The sequence below is a fragment of the Pongo abelii genome, chromosome 1, assembly GCF_028885655.2.
Source record: "Pongo abelii isolate AG06213 chromosome 1, NHGRI_mPonAbe1-v2.0_pri, whole genome shotgun sequence".
Lineage (NCBI taxonomy): Eukaryota > Metazoa > Chordata > Mammalia > Primates > Hominidae > Pongo > Pongo abelii.
The window spans coordinates 38,076,141-38,092,887 of record NC_071985.2 but is presented as its reverse complement, the minus strand read 5'-3'; the positions used below and the strand labels follow the sequence as shown (position 1 = coordinate 38,092,887).

At 38.8% G+C, this 16,747-nt stretch overlaps 1 protein-coding gene and 1 long non-coding RNA gene across 11 annotated transcripts in view; one reads left to right on the top strand and one right to left on the bottom strand.

Moving 5' to 3' along the window:
- Positions 1 to 454: 454 nt before the first annotated feature.
- Positions 455 to 6,357, bottom strand: LOC129048089 (uncharacterized). Its single transcript, XR_008510130.1, has 2 exons — positions 6,199 to 6,357; positions 455 to 771 (listed from the first exon to the last, which is right to left on the bottom strand). It is a non-coding gene; the product is annotated as an uncharacterized LOC129048089 (long non-coding RNA).
- Positions 6,281 to 16,747, top strand: part of LOC112129628 (putative uncharacterized protein encoded by LINC00467 homolog) — a 68,946-nt gene continuing 58,479 nt past the window's right edge. For 2 of the 10 annotated variants that reach the window (XM_054521094.1, XM_054521097.1), the window contains exons 1-3: positions 6,361 to 6,517; positions 15,123 to 15,204; positions 15,338 to 15,487. In XM_054521094.1, coding sequence (XP_054377069.1) covers positions 15,147 to 15,204; positions 15,338 to 15,487 — 208 coding nt within the window. In that variant the 5' untranslated portion in view covers positions 6,361 to 6,517; positions 15,123 to 15,146. Of the gene's footprint in view, positions 6,518 to 8,016; positions 8,110 to 12,061; positions 12,208 to 15,122; positions 15,205 to 15,337; positions 15,488 to 15,966; positions 16,158 to 16,747 lie in introns of those variants that run through there. The other 8 variants (XM_054521079.2, XM_054521071.2, XM_054521070.2 and 5 more) reach the window with 8 other exon arrangements.

Below are 16,747 nucleotides of genomic sequence, written 5' to 3'. Positions count from 1 at the left end.
CAGTCCAGTGGCACAATTACAGCTCACTGCAACCTTGACCTCCCTAGGTTCAGGTGATCCTTCCACCTCTGCCTCCCAAGTAGATGGGACTACACGCATGCAACACCATGCCCGGCTAATTTTTTTGTATTTTCTGTAGAGATGGGGTTTCACCATGTTGCCCAGGCTGGTCTTGAACTTCTGGGCTCCAGTGACCCGCCCACCTCAGCCTCCCAAAGAGCTACGATTACAGGCGTGAGCCACCACGCCTGGCCTGAATACTCTTCTCTATCCTTACCTTCTTTTCCTGGATAATTCTTGCCCTTCAAGATTCTGCTTTGGCCTCACCTCTGGGATGCCTTCCTAAACTATCCTTTAATCTGTAACCCTACTCCCACACTTCACCCTTAGTAACTGCCCATCGGGTTCATTTTGCCCACTGCCCAAATAGAGCCGATTTATCAAGACAAAGGAATTGTAACAGAGAAAGAGTTTAATTCACACAGCTGGTTGTACAGGAGACTGCAGTTTTATTATTGCTCAAATCAGTCTCCCTGAAAATTCGGAGACTGGGGTTTTTAAGGATAATCTCATGGGTAGGGGGGCAGGTAGTGGGGAGTGCTGACTGGTCCCCCAGGAAATGGGGAGTCAAAGCTGTCCTCTTGTGCTGAGTCAGTTCCTGAGTGGAAGCCACAAGACCATCAATCTGGGTGGGAGCAGCTGATCCATCCAGGGAGGGGTCTGAAAATACCTTGAGCACCAATCGTAGGTTTTATAGTAGTGATGTTATCCCTAGGAGCAATTGGGGAGGCTTAGAATCTTGTGGCCTCTAGCTGCATGACTCCTAAACCATAATTTCTAATGTCGTGGCTAATTTGTTAGTCCTACAAAGTCTGGTCCCCAGGCAGGAAGGGGGTTTGTTTTGAGATAGGACTGTTGTCATCTTTGTTTCAAAGTAAAACTATAAGTTCCTCCCAAAGTTAGTTCCGCCTACACTCAGGAATGCACAAGAACAGCTTGGGGGTTAGAAGTGAGATGGAGTTGGCTAGGTCAGATCTCTTTCACTGTCATAATTGGCTGTCATAATTTCTGCAAAGGCGGTTTCACCTTCACTATGTCAAGAATCCTTGTTCTGTGCTGTATACTTCCTTGCCCATACCTCAATTGCTCGACTTTTCTTTTTCCAGAAAACAAATGTTGACTACATATTTGTCAGATTGTGTGAGTTACAAATAGAACAGATATTGTCCCTGTCCTCCTCAGACTTCTAATCTGTAGGTCAATCACAAGTAGTACAGAAAACTGATCAGTATGTAAATCTTCCCAGCCTCCCAGCTGACAAAGACTCTGCCTCTCCACTTCTCTCCCCAGTGCCCTAAGAAAGTGTACCTCTCAGACCTGTTCTGGATGTTGGTGATGCAAAATAAGAGAACAGGCAGAAAAACATTTGAAAGATGAGCTCTAAGGGAAAGGTTTATGGAGAGTAGCTAAACAGATCCACATAAGGATTGGGGAGAATTAAAGAAGAAGAGAGGAGAGAATTTGAAACTATGGAAACACTGCAAAAGCAGCCATGGAAATAAGAAAAAACAAAACAAAACAACAAACAGAAACTACAGGAACTGCTGGGAACTGTGACTTGGAGCCTTTTTTATTCTTTTTTCTTTCAAGAGACCCATGCTAAAGACTAAAATACATTTTAAAATTATTTTTGGCTGTTTGAAATATACTTATTTGAAACTCCACGCATAGACTCTATGGCCCCAGAATTTATAAGACATTTGAACAAATTAAGTACATAACAATACAAGTTGTGACAAGTGCCTTGAAGAAAATGACAGAGTACAGGAAAAGATTGATGGGGCTGCTGTGGGGAAAATGTACTAGGGTTGTCAGAGAAGGCCTTAATGCTGAGGTAACACATTATCTCATGTTCATGTGACATGTTTTCTGAATACCCAGCACTTTTCAACATCCTTATAAAGTCTGAGGAATTTCCTATGAGAAAATTTGCCTCCTTGACCCCCTTTGTAGCACAGCAATGTGACCTAGGCCCCACCAAGCAGGCATAGCCAATGCAAAATTTCAACTTGAAAGTGAGCAAGACAGGCCGGGCACCGTGGCTCGCGCCTGTAATCCCAGCACTTTGGGAGGCCGAGGAGGGCGGAGACCAGCCTGGCCAACAGGTGAAACCCCGTCTCTACTAAAAATACAAAAATTAGCCAGGTGTGGTGGCAGGCACCTGTAGTCCCAGCTACTCGGGAGGCTGAAGCAGGAGAATTGCTTGAACCTGGGAGGCAGAGGTTGCAGTGAGCCGAGATCATGCCACTGCACTCCAGCCTGGGCGACAGAGTGAGACTCCGTCTCCAAAAAAAAAAAAAAGTGAGCAAGATGAAGAAGGAAACATGCCTAACTCTGGCTACCAGTGGAAACCGCCAGTGTTTGTGGAAGTTGCAGTTTTGGTGTCAACGGTGGCAGCAGCAATGGATTCTCACTAGATCCTCTAGTGTGCTTGGGTACCGTTGTTTCCACATTTGGCCTCTGGCTCTCCTGGAGATTCTGTGAGCTACATGATTTTTTTTAAAGTCCTTTTCTTTCTCAACCAGAGTGGATTCCGTTGCTTGTAACTAACTGCCTGACCTAATCAAGCTGAAATCTGAAAGATGAGTCAGTCGTGGGAAGAGCTGTCAGGGTGGATCAGTAATCTGAGCAGAGGGCACTGAAGAGTGTTGGCTCAAGGAAAGGAGAAGAGGATAGTGTGGTGGGAGTTTGGTAGAAATCAGGAGAATGATAGTTGATGAGGTTAGAGAGGGAGGCACAGGGTTTAGAACCTGAGGGCTCAGGCCATAGTGAGAAGTTTATGGTTTATGTAAAGTATAATGAAAGTTAACATATTATGGGCAGAGGATGCATGATCTGATTAATGTTTTGTCTCTTAATGTGGAGCACAGATTAGAAGGGAGACAAGAGAGAACATGGGAAGAGTATTAAGGTTAAATCATATTGAAATTGCATTTCATGTCTGTTGCCTTATGAGATCACTGAAGCCGAGAACCATGTCTAATTCAAAAATGCACAGCAGGTGCTCAAACAGTGTATTAAAATGAATGAATACAATAATGCACTGAATTTTTATAACAACTCTCATAGGCAAGTCTTCTGCCCATTCCATAGATGAAAAATCTGGTAAAGAGATCCGAGCATTAGGCACTGTCCTAAGAATGTTACATATATTAACATATTAATCTTACAACAACCTCATGAGGTATATGCTGTATTATCCCCACTTTACAGATGAAACAACTGAGGCACAGAGAGTTTATGTAATAAGCTCTAGGTTACTCAGCTAATAAGTGGTAGTGCTAGGATCTGAATCCAGGCAGTCTGGCCTCACAGGCTCCACTCTTAACCACTACACAGACTGCCTCATATGGATACTGATGAATTCTAAACACACACACACACACACACACACACACACATATATAAAGATATACCTTTAAATGAGTTAGAAGAGTAACTACTATTCATAGAATAAAAATCAAATATAACTTTCAAACCACTAAAGTGGGAAAAAAACTGGAAAAAGAGACTGTCAAACCAAAGGTAGTAAAGAGAACAGGAAGCATGATACATAGAAAAAAATCTATGAATAAGTTGTGTTACTATTAACAGGGAGAAATCTCAAATGAGGGGGACACAATCATGCTTTTAAAAAACATACCGAAAACAAAATAGAGCTAATAACTGCATTAGCTTTATAGTCAGAGAAACTCTTGCACACGTGTACCAGGAAACATGTACAAGAAAATTTACTGTCAGCAGTTGGTAACAGCAAAAAAAACAAAAAACAAAAAAACTGGGGCAAAAAAATAACCTGTGTTGGCATGGAATGGAGCAACAGCAGCTCTCCTGCATTGCTGATGGAGGGTAAGTTGGTAAAACCACTGGAGAACAATTTGGCAATATCAAAGTTGAACTGTACAAACCCTTCCACCTTGCAATTCCATTTCTAGACATTATCCTAAGGAAATTCTTACCATATGTCTAAGAAGCTGTGTGCAAGAACTAACTCATGTTACAGTGACAGAAATCAGGAATCATTAAATTGCTAGCAACTGGAGAATGGATAAATGGTGGTACAATTATACAATGGAATACTATTCAGCAGTTAAAATAAAACTAGAACTACAGGAATCATCCTGGATAAATTTTACATACATAATTATAGGTGGCAAAAGTAAGTGACATGCATATCATTTATATTAGATTTAAAAAGCATAAAACAGTACTTTATGTTACTTAACATTGCTACATGTATTTGGAGCATATATAAAAGCTTTCATGGGAATGATAGATACCAAATTCAATGAAGTAGTTAATTTCAGAGAGGAAGAGAGGGAGAATGAGATTGCAGGCAGTTTCACAAGGAGCTCTAACTGAATGTTAAAATCTGAAGCAAATAAGAGAAAATGTTAAAATGGGATAAAGCCAGATGGTCGGTATACAAGTGTTCATTATATTATTTTTTGTAACTGTACATTGTGGTAATATTTCATATTAAACATTTTAAAGGAAAGTTAAGCTTTCAAGATGCTATAAAAAGAACAAACCCAAAGAGATAAGAAGAAATTAATGAAGGCATACATTAATGAAAGAGAAATTACTTTTTTATCTATAAAACCAAAAGCTGGTTTGATAAATATGATCAAGAAAAAGACTCCAATACAATATATAAGAATATATACATAAGAATATATAAGAATGGTTGAGAACAATATGAGATTTTTTAAAATGTTAGAAAATGTAGCTGAAATACTTTTTTTTTAAGATGGAGTCTCGCTCTGTCCCCCAGGCTGGAGTGCAGTGGCGAAATCTCGGCTCACCGCAAGCTCCGCCTCCCGGGTTCAAGCCATTCTCCTGCCTCAGCCTCCTGAGTGGCTGGGACTACAGGCGCCCGCCACCACGCCCAGCTAATTTTTCGTTTTCGTATTTTTAGTAGAGATGGAGTTTCACCATGTTAGCCAGGATGGTCTCCATCTCCTGACCTCGTGATCCGCCCGCCTCGGCCTCCCAAAGTGCTGGGATCACAGGCGTGAGCCACCGCGCCCGGCCAATACTTTTCTAGAAAAAACTAATTTTCTCAAGAAGCAAAAGAAAAAATTCTAGGTATCAATAACGATGGAAGCTATATAAAAAACAAAACTATCCATTAAAATGGCACCACACCCAGAAGGCTTTAAAGATGAGTCCTTCAAAACCTAAGGAATGTATCATTCACACATGCTATGTCTATTCCAGGTCATATAAAAATAAGTTAATCTGTCTGACTCCTAACACAACCTGATACCAAAACTAGACAAGGACAGCAAAAGAAAACCATAAGCCAATCTAACTTATGTGCATACATGAAAATCCAAAATTAAATACACAGCAAATTGCATCCAGCAATATACTGAAAAAAATAATATACCAGGATTCTAAGTTTGGCTCACCATTAGAAAATCTATTATTGTAGTTATTTTATTGTAGAGTAATGGAAAAAAGGCCATACAATCATCTCAAAGACTGATGCTGAAAATACTTGGTAAAACTTAGTCATTTGCTGATTTAAAAAAAACAATGATATGGTAAACTACAAAAAGAACATAATTTGCCTATACACCCACTCACACACACACACCATAAACCTGCAGAAGATATCTTGAATGAAACCTAAGATGCAATCCAAAATAACTCCTGGTAAGAAATAAGTACCTCCGACTACTATTCAGTGTTGCATTGGATTCTTGGGAAAAGCCAAAATTGTTCTTTACAGATAAATTCTTACCTACAAATCAAAGAGGCCTGCCTGTCAAATTTTTAGAATACGAAAGTTTAGTGAAGTGTCCAGATAGATCAACAATCAAAAGCCATTCTTATATAAGGGTACTAATAATAGTCTATTAGTAAAACAAACTACAATAACAAAAATAGCTACGAAAAAATGTTAAATGCGCACAACAAGCAAACTGCAACGCTTTACCTGAAAAACAAAGGAAGAACTGAATTAATTTAAAAAAATAGCCACATTGCTGGATGGGAATTCTCAATATTGTACTAGTATCCAATCTTGGCAAATCTACAAAAACATGGAATCCCAAACAAATCCCTGGAAATCTTTGCCATTTGGGCGCCCATCTACTAAAGAAATCCACCCCAGGGGGTGAGGTTCCTCACATGTGCGTGAAAACGCTTCGAGAGGGGTGCAGCCGCGGACAGAAAAACCTTGGCTTGAGTCCCCGCGCCCCTCCCCTCCCTCGGGGCCAGCAGCCCCTGCCTAAGGCTCCCGCGACCGGAAGAGTCGCTTCCGCTCCCGCCCCGCTCTGTGGCGTAGGCCGGACATTTCTAGTCGACTGTTGCGCGTGCGCGCGCTGTGACGTTCTCTACGCGGTCGGGCGTTGGGTTTCGCGGCGCTCGCCGCATTGGTTGTTCAGCACCTTCTGTCCGGTTGAGGTTGTCAAGTCGGACCAAATAGGTTGTTTCTTTGCAGTTTCAAGTAAGTGACCGTTCCAGCCGGGGCTGTGGCTAGAGTGTGAAGGCAAACCGGTAGAGGCCGCGCCGCCATTTTCTTCCCACCTCACTCTTTCCTCAACCTCCCCTCGGTCACTCCGAGGGGACTGTTGGTACCCCCCCTCTGCCCAGTCCCCCGCTAATGAGGCCGCTCCCAAGCTCTGAGTTTCCCCAAAAGATGTGTCCTTTGTCATGAAAGCTCTCGTAGCATTTAAGCGCTGGTACTCGACGGCCACCGACTTCTCAGATGCACCCTGGAGGGTGTGCTCTTGGCCTGACACTTTTTAGCCCTTTTGCTTCCTACAGTTGTGATGGGCCCTCAGATACTCTCCAGGAAAATGTGATGCCCCCACCACCACTTCTTACTCCAACTTTGTTTGTAACTGTGCCCTCTGTTTCAGAATCCTACTGCCTCGTAACAAAAATGTACCAAGGACCATTCCCCTTCACACCTCTCCCTCCCTTCTCAAACCCTTAAGAGTGCCTTAAGAGTAAGGCACCGACCTAAGCACTTTACATGCATTTTATTTAATCTTCCCACGCAGTCCTTAAGTAGGCAGACATGAGAAAATTGAGGCACAGAAAAGTTAAATAATTTGCCCAAGGCAACATAGGTTGGATGTGGTAGGGTTGAAATTTGAATTTATTGTGTAGCTTAGTGTGGCGTTATTATCATTCATTCCTTTCTGTTTCCCAAATACTGAGTATTCCTTTTTTTTTAGTTGCTTCTACAGAGGAATTTTTTTCCTTAATGCTGTTCAGAGGGTTCTTCTTGAGAAATTTGGTTCTGTCTGAAAACCCTTTTCTCAGAGCTCTCCTTAAACAGACCCTTAAGTGTTGTTTTTCCAAATCTAAGCTCTAAACTTAATAATATTTTGCATATCCAAAATGTGCTCATGCTTCCTTAAAAGTACCCCTAAACCAGTACCCACTAACCAGCCCCCTTCCTCTACCTCAATATGACAATGGTTATCACTATTCTCAGCAAACATTTGGGCAACTAGCTTATGTAAGACAATAAAGATAACGGGGGTTTTGAAGAACTCTGAGGTTTAGTTCCGACCTGAAGGAGAAACATGAAAAGGCCTTCATAAAAAGGCCACATAAAATAGCAGATAAATCCCATCTCGGTTGCACAGAATACAAATTGTATAAGAGCGACTTTGGACAAATCAGGTAAAAGTGCTAGATTTGTTTACTCATCTGTAAAATGTTAAGGTTAGGCTAGGTCACTAAAATATTATAAACCTAAGTTCAGAGAGAGGAGTGATAACTCTCTACTCACTATTGAGGGACGTGGAGGCTGTAGTTTGTTGTTAGTTGTTTTTTTGTTTTTTTTTTTTGAGACAGGGTTCCCACTCTGTCACCCAGCCTGGAGTGCAGTGGCGTGATCAGAGCTGACTGCAGCCTCCACCTCAGCCTCCTGGGTAGCTGGGACTACAGGTGTGCACCACCATGCCTGGCTAATTTTTGTATTTTTTGTAGAGACAGGGTCTCACTATGTTGCCCAGGCTGGTCCTGAACTCCTGGCTTCAAGCAGTCCTCCCACCTTGGCCTCCCAAAGTGCTGGGATTACAGGTATGAGCCACTGCATGCCACCTGTAGTGTGTTCTCGATACAGAGACAAGGTTGAAGGATTCAGAGTACAATTTTCTCATTTTGAATATCTGATAAAATCTGTAGACCCTCCATCAACAGAGGATTGGGTGAAGAAAATGTGTGTGTGTGTGTGTGTGTGCGTGCGTGCGTGCGTGCGTGCGTGCGTGCGTGTGTGCGTGCGTGCGTGTGTGTGTGTGCGCGCGCGCGCGCGCCATGGAATACTATTTAGCCATAAAAAAGTCATGTTTTTCAGCAACATGGATAGAACTGGAAGCCATTATCCTAACCAAAATAACTCAGAAAGCCAAATATCACATGTTCTCACTTAAAGCAGGAGCTGAGAAGCAATGGGCACAACGTACATACAAACACTGCAGACTACAAAAGGTGGGAGGATGGGAGGGAGGTGAGGGTTGAAAAGTTACATACTGGGAACAATGCTCACAATTTGAGTAATGGGTACAGTAAAAGTCCAGGCTTCACCACTGTGCAATATGTACATCTAATAATTCTGCCCTCGTACCCTCTAAATATATAAAAATCATGTTTTTCTGAGAGAGTCTTGCTTTGTCACCCAGGCTGGTGCAATCTTGGCTCACTGCAACATCCGCCTCCTAGGTTCAAGTGATTCTCATGCTTCAGCCTCCCGAGTAGCTGGGACTATAGGTGTGCACCATCACACCCGACTAATTTTTGTATCTTTAGTAGAGATGAGTTTTGCTACATTGGCCTGGGTGGTCTCAAACTCCTGGCCTAAACAATCAACCCGCACCCGCCTTCCCAAGTGCTGGGATTACAGGTGTGAACCATGAGACCCAGCCTAAAAATAAATTTTTTTAAAAAGCTGTAGATCTTGCTCTGGAAATAAAATTCACATCCATAGAACATTTTATGCTTAATTTTAGGAGATTCGTTGACTCCTCCTTCTCAAATTTAAATGTTAAAAACCCTTGATTTAGGGAAAAAGTATTATTCAAAACACCAGAACTAAGCCAGATGTGGAAGACCTTTATCTTGTGGGCAGTGTTGAACCATTTGAGATCTAAAAAGATAAATCTGGTAGCAGTATGAAAAATGCATGACAGTGGGAAAAAGCAATGAGACTAGTTAAGTGGCAGGGGAATCATTTAGGTAGGAGACTGTGCCAGGCAGTATTGGGAATGAAGAGAAATTAGAAGAAATATTGACAAGGACAAATCAAATATCTGACTGGATATGGAATTGAAAGAAGAAATCAATGATAACAAAGTTTGAGGATCAGTTATGCTGCAGGTCTACCTTGTCTTCAGTATTTTATTGAAGTCATTCCTATAACATCTGTGCTAGTGCTTACTTCGGTAGCACATATACTAAAATTGGAATGATACAGAGAAGATCAGCAAATAAAAATTTAAGTACAAATTTTAAAAAGAAACAAAAAACATATGTGCTCTAAGAGCACTCCCAACCCAACAGACATTAAAAAGGATGAGGCAATACACAAACACCTCTGTACTTATAAATTTGATAACTGGAGAGAAATGGGCCACTATCAAAATTACCAAAACTCACCCAGGACAAAATAGGTAAATGAAATAGTCCTATAACTATTAAAGAAACAGAATTTGTGAGAAAAACAGACAAACAAAACAACAACAAAAAACAAACCCTGGCAAGAGTCTTCTTGCCAGGAAGGAAAAAAAAAAAAGAATAATAACTTTAAAAAAAAAGAAAGCTCCAGGCCCAGATAATTTCACTGGCAAATTTCACCAAACATTCAAGGACGAAAAAATAACAGTTCTCTTACAAGCTCTTTGGATCGTAGAAAAGGAAGAAACACTTGACTCATTTTATGAAGGCAGCATTTTCTGGATACCAAAACCAGATAAAGACAATACAAAAAACAAATCTAAAAGTTAAAATCCCTCATGAACCAAGATACAGCTTCCTCAAAAAATAATAGCAAATTGAATTCAGCAGTATATTAGAAAAATAATACGTCGTGACGAAGTCTCATCCCAGGAATTCAATATTTGAACATCATATAATCCTCCATATTAACAGACTAAATAAGAAAAACTACATGATCCTATTAATAGATGCAGAAAAACACTTAAGAAGATTCAGCGTTCATTCACGATTCTTAAAACTCAGCAAACAAGTAATAGGAGAGAACCTAATAAAAGGCATCGACAAAACCCATAGCTATTGTTATACTTAATGGTGAAAGACTGAATGCTCTCTACCCTCCAAGATTGGGAACTAGGCAAGGATGTCTCTTCCACTACTATTTAATATTTTACTGGAAATCCTAGCAATTATAGTAAGTCAAGAAAATGGGAGAAAAAGCATTCTGATTGGAAAAGAAGAAATAAAATTATATTTGCAGATGACAATTATATAGTAAATCTCAAGAAGTCTATTTAAAAAGCTGGTAGAGTTAACAAGTAAATTTAGCAGGTTGCAGGATACAGGCTTAACATACATAATCCTATTTCTACACTAACAATGAACTGTTGGAAACTGACCCACTCTCCTCCCTCACAAATGAAATTCTTGGGTAGAAATCTGACAAAGTATGTGTGGGATTTGGAAACTGACCCAATCTCCTCCCTCACAAATGAAATACTCTGGTATAAATCTAACAAAGTATGTGTGGGATTTGTGTGCTAAAAACTACAAAATGCTGATGAAAGAAGACCCATAGTGTTCGTGGATTGGAAAATTCAGTATAGTTAAAATGTCAGTTCTCCCTAAATAGATCCATGAATTTGATTACAGTCAAAGTCCAAGCAAGATTTTTGTAGGCATAGATTACCTGATTATAAAGTTGATAAGGAAAGGTAAAGGAACTAAATTAGCAAAAGAGTTTTTAGAATGAAGAGCAGAGCTGAAGGAGTCACGTGACCTGATTTTAAAACCTAAAATTCTTTTTTTTTTTTTTTTTTTTTTTTTTTGAGATGGAGTCTCGCTTTGTCCCCCAGGCTGGAGTGCAGTGGCGTGATCTTGGCTCACTGCAAGCTCTGCCTTCCAGGTTCATGCCATTCTCCTGCCTCAGCCTCCTGAGTAGCTGGGACTACAGGCACCTGCCACCACCCCTGGCTAATTTTTTATATTTTTAGTAGAGACGGGGTTTCACCGTGTTAGCCAGGATGGTCTCCATCTCCTGACCTCGTGATCTGCCCGCCTTGGCCTCCCCAAGTGCTGGGATTGTAGGCATGAGCCACAGCGCCCAGCCTAAAATCTAAAATTCTTTAGGAAAACACAGGAGAAAATGTTTGTGACATTGGGTTAGGCAAAGAATTATTAGGTAACAACAAAAGCATTATCTATAAAGAAAAGATCAATTGAATTTCATCAGAAAAATATTTTGCTATATAAAGGATACTGTAAAGAGAGTGAAAACAAACCATGTTAGGAGAAAATATTTGCAAATCACATACTTGACCAAAGGCTTTTATATCCAGAATATATAAAGGATTTCCAAAACCTGACAAGAAACCAAATAACCCAATTAAAAAAATAGGCAAAAAGTTGGACACTTCGCCAATGATATACAGCTAGCAAATAAGCACATGAAAATACGTTCGATATCATTAATCATTAGGGAAATGCAAATTAAAACCAGGAGGTAATATTAAAAAGTTATCAGAATGGATAGAATTAAAAAATAATACCAAGTCCTGACAAGGATGTGGAGCAACTAGAACATTCATACATTACTACAGCCAGTTTGGTGAACAGTTGTGCAGTTTCTTAGGAAGGTAAGCATACACTTACTATGTAACCTTGCAATTCCACTGTTGTGTGTTTATCCTAGGGAAATAAAAATTTACTTTAACACAAAAATCTGTAAATGAATGTTTATAGCAGCATTATTTATAATTGCCCAAAATGTCCTAAAAGGTTGGTTCAACATTTGAAAATTAATCAGTGTAATCTACCATATTAGCAGACTAAACAAGAAGAACTGCACGAACTAAATGTCCCTAAGTGAGTGAATGTGGATAAACACAGTGTGGTACATCTTCACAATGGAATGGGACTGGATAAAAAGGAACAAACACTGATATATGCAATAACTTCGATGAATCTCAGGTGTGTTATATTAAGCGAAGGAAACCAATATCAAATGGTTAAATACTTATGATTTCATTTATATGACATTCTGGAAAAGGTAAGACTAAACGGACAGTGAACAGATAGATGAGTGGTTGCCCAGAGTTAAAGGTGGGGGAGAGGGTCTCACTACCAGGGAGTAGCATGAGGAAATTCTTTGGGTATTGAAATTATTCTGTATCCTGTTAATGGTGGTTACAAGTATCTATGCATGTGTTAAAACTCTTAATACTGTACACACGTGAATTTTACTGTATATAAATTTGAAAGTAAATTTTACTGAAAAAATTTTTAAGAAAAAAACCAATAGTCTAGAATCTCATTTTAAAAACTCACCCTGACCTCAGTAATTCCTCCAACCACTATGCCATTTTTCTGCTTTCATGGTAAAATATAGTTTATTGTCTTTATTTCCTTACTTCGCAATTCACTCTTTTTAAAAAACTTTTAAAAACATTTATCAACATAATATGTGCACATGATTAAAAGATCAAATTGCATGTAAGAGTTGATAATGAAAAGCAATAGTCTCCATCCCACCTGCTTTCTCCTCTTTCTGGATCCACATCCCCAGAGACAAACACTTTAAACATTTTTTATGTTTAGTTATTTTGGTGATTATTTCTGCATTTCTGAATAGTATGCCCATACTGTTTTTTCTCAGTCAAATTTATTTATTGTCCTCTGAGTTTCTGCTGTGATAGATGAGGGCTCATCTCAATTACAACAGCCTCTGCTCCTGCTGGCTGCTTTCTCCACAGATTTCATAAAGTGTTTTTATTTTCTCTTTTGTTTACTCTTGTAAACTTAAGCAATTAATCAATATATATAAACACATATTTCTTGTTCTATCACTATCACAAGTTTTATCACTCTCTCTTGATTTCATAGGATATTAGCACTCCCTTCCCGCCACCTTTTCTTTTTCTTCTCCACCTTTCATGTCCTGACAGTTCTGCCTTTACATTTATGGCATTATAATTGGATAAGTTAACTTTTGTTCTATAACTGTTATGAACACTTCAGTTCAGTGTTTTCCTCTGTAAATTGGATTCACATGTTAAAAACCAATGACAATAGTTAGGCTCAGTGGCTCACATCTGTAATCCCAACACTTTGGGAGACTTAGGAAAGAGGATTGCTTGAGCCCCAGAGTTTGGAGCTGTCATAAGCTATGATTGCACCACTGCATTTCAGCTTGGGCAGCAAAGCAACACCCTGCCTAAATAAATAAATAAGGTAAAAATAAATAAAATGAAAAAATAAAAAACAAACTCAAAATAACATTTTATTGTGACTTTATAAATATTATTCATTGCAAGTCTCAGGAATGTGCTTAGGTTATATTTCTCTTGAAGTCCATGGTTTTTAGGGAAATGTTGCTAGTATTCTTGACAACAACTTTGTTAGAACCCATGGATATTTTGTTCTTATTTGGAACTATTGCTCTTGAGTCCTTTGAACTTTATCCTGAGATTTTTTTTCCTTTGAACGCCTGCAGTTTTCCACACTTTTATACTTCTCACCTTTTACTTTCTTTGTTTATTGCTTAACCATCATTTTAATATGACTAGGAAGGAAATCTGGCACCTTGGATGAGAATTCCCACTTACTCTTTGTGTACATTAAAGGAGGAGATTTATTTACTTTTAAATTTTTGTCAAAATAATATTTACTCATTTTAAAACCAAAAAGTACTACAGTACTCCATCTAACTTGCCATAGGCAGCTTCCTTCAATTCTTTTAGCTCTTTCTCTAGATATATATTTTAAAATAGTATATTTATAGTGATGTTTCCTAATTTAGACAATACCCACCTTAGACATTATCTTTTAACTGTCAGTTATGAAAGATGAGTATTTAGTACTCCATTTGTGCTGTTTTCCTTTTGTGGTATCATTCAGCCTTGTGGCTTCAAATATTGTACTGAAGATTCTCAGGCTTATTACTGTGAGTGCCTTTTCTCTATTCAAATAATCTTTGTCAACATGAAGTAAATAACATATTTACTTAGTCTCTAGGCATCTACTAAATTGCTATTTAGGTATGCCTTGAAAAGAAACTTCTGGGCCGGACACGATGGCTCACGCCTGTAATCCCAGCACTTTGATAGGCCAAGGCGGGCAGATCATTTGAGGTCAGGAGTTCAAGACCAGCCTGCCCAACATGGTGAAACCCTGTCTCTACTAAAAATACAAAAAAATGAGCCAGGCACGGTGGTGGGTGCTTGTAATCCCAGCTACTCAGGAGGCTGAGGCACAAGAATCACTTGAACCCAGGAGGCAGAGGTTGCAGTGAGCCGAGATTGCACAACTGCACTCCAGCCTGGTTGACAGAGTGAAACTCTGTCTCAAAAAGAAAAACTTTATGATTTTCTGTTCTGTATTTTAGTGGAATATTATTCCAAACATATTCCTTCCTTAGTGTTGGCATATCTCAGTTAATGGTATTGTTTTCTACCCAATTGATCATGCCAAAATTCTAGAAGTTATCCTTATTTCTTTCTTTCCTTCATAGCCAGTCCACCAGTAATTCTTGGTCATTCTGATTCTTGAATTCAGTCTCTTCTTTCTGTCTCTATTACTACTACTCCTATCCATTTGTTCTCAATAGAATTGTGGTTCTCAACAGTGGTTGCCCCCCAAGGGACAGTTGTTAATGTCTGGAGCCATTTTGGGTCGTCACACATAAAGGTTCTATTGGCATCTAGTGGGTAGAGGCCAGAAATGTGGCTCAACAGCCTAAAATCCATAGGAAAGCCCTTCACAACAAAGAATAATCCAGCCCAAAATGTTAGTGCTGAGGTTGTTATCATTTTCATTTTCTTTGTCCCCAGAAATGTCATTTTGCATTTTAAATTCTCTAATAATGTGTCAATATTTTGGTTTTATAGACATGGCAGGGAAGTTTAATAGACATGGATAAGAAGTCTGCTCACAGAAATCCTGAAGATGCCAAGGCTGGCAAATATGAAGGTAGGAGTTTATGCTTGCTTTAAGGCCTTTTGGGTAATTTAAGATACATTTTATAAATTAATGTATATGTTTCTCTCTCATATGTTGCCAATATTTGGGAAAGTAATTGTGTTCCATTTTATATCTTTCTAAGGTAAACACAAACGAAAGAAAAAAAGAAAGCAAAACCAAAACCACCACCGATCCCGACATAGATCAGTGACATCTTTTTCTTCAGACGATCGTATGTTTCCTTCTTCCTCATCATCATCTTCAGGAAGCCAGACGGATTCGAGTATTGAAGGTATGTTTATCATCCTGTTAAGGTTTCATATTTATAAGTTAGGTGATTTAGGAAAAAAATACTAAACATCTGTTATAATTTTTGTTTATTCAACTAATATTTATTGAGCATACTCACTATGTACCAGACATAATGGTAAACATGCCATGGTCCCTTCAGACAAGGAACTTTTATTATGTTAAGCAATATTAGGAATGATAGAGGAGTTAAAAAGAATAAAAAAGAAAATACATTAGGTAATAAAACAAGCAAATACTTCATTACAATGCAGGTGAGTGCTATTACTTCACCTGCATATGTCATGGGGGCAAGGAAGGGCTTCAGAGAGGAAATGATTATCTAAACTGAGAGGTGGAGGATGAATAGGCATGTTCAGGCAAAGGCAAGGAAGTGGAATTAGGGAATATTTATTATAGGCTAAAGAAATTGCATGTACTAACCACTATTAACATTTGGGTTCCTAATTCAATATGTCCCAGCTGCAAAGGGAGCTGGGAAAGCAAGATTGGCTTCTTCAGCGCTGATGGTGAAAGGCATGTGGACGAATATTCACTGAACGTAGAAGCGGAATCAGATACTAGGCAATCAAAATATAACAAATGTTCTCCACACTCAACCCTAGACAAGATCAGTTGACTGGCTCACTTTAAATTACTCCTTTGTCTCACCTACCTTTACTCTCTCAAATGTTTGTAAGTTGTGTTGTAATTAATTTTTCTATTGGCTAATTTGGTATTAATAAGTAACCTACTAGTAACTCTGCTTCTTGTTCCATCAACTGTAGTCAATTGTTTTATTCTGTCTTACATAAGTTAAATATATTGGTATCTCTATCCTTTCCTCCATTTTTTTCTCCCCATTGTCTTCTTTTAGGTTTTCAGTAGTTAATATCTACAACAAAAATTGTCTTTTTTTGTTCATAGATTCACTTTAAATCTTTAAGACCAATAATTAGCATTTAAATCACTATCATTATATAAATAGTGTTACTACAGTGCCAAGTCATATGCAAGAATTACATTTCCATTTCATGGATCTAATATTATGATTGCTAGGACTCTCAAAGGAGAATGTTTTAGTCACAGTATCAAGTACATCATTTGTATTCTATCAGTTGCTTAAAACCATGCTGTATCTTAGTTTTGCTTCGTATTCAAACCATGACTTTCTTATAGTTTTTGTTTTTCTTAGAGTTTCTAGTTCTCACTCTTGTTTTTTATTGTTGACAAAAAGATCATATAACTGCCATAATGAAAAGAT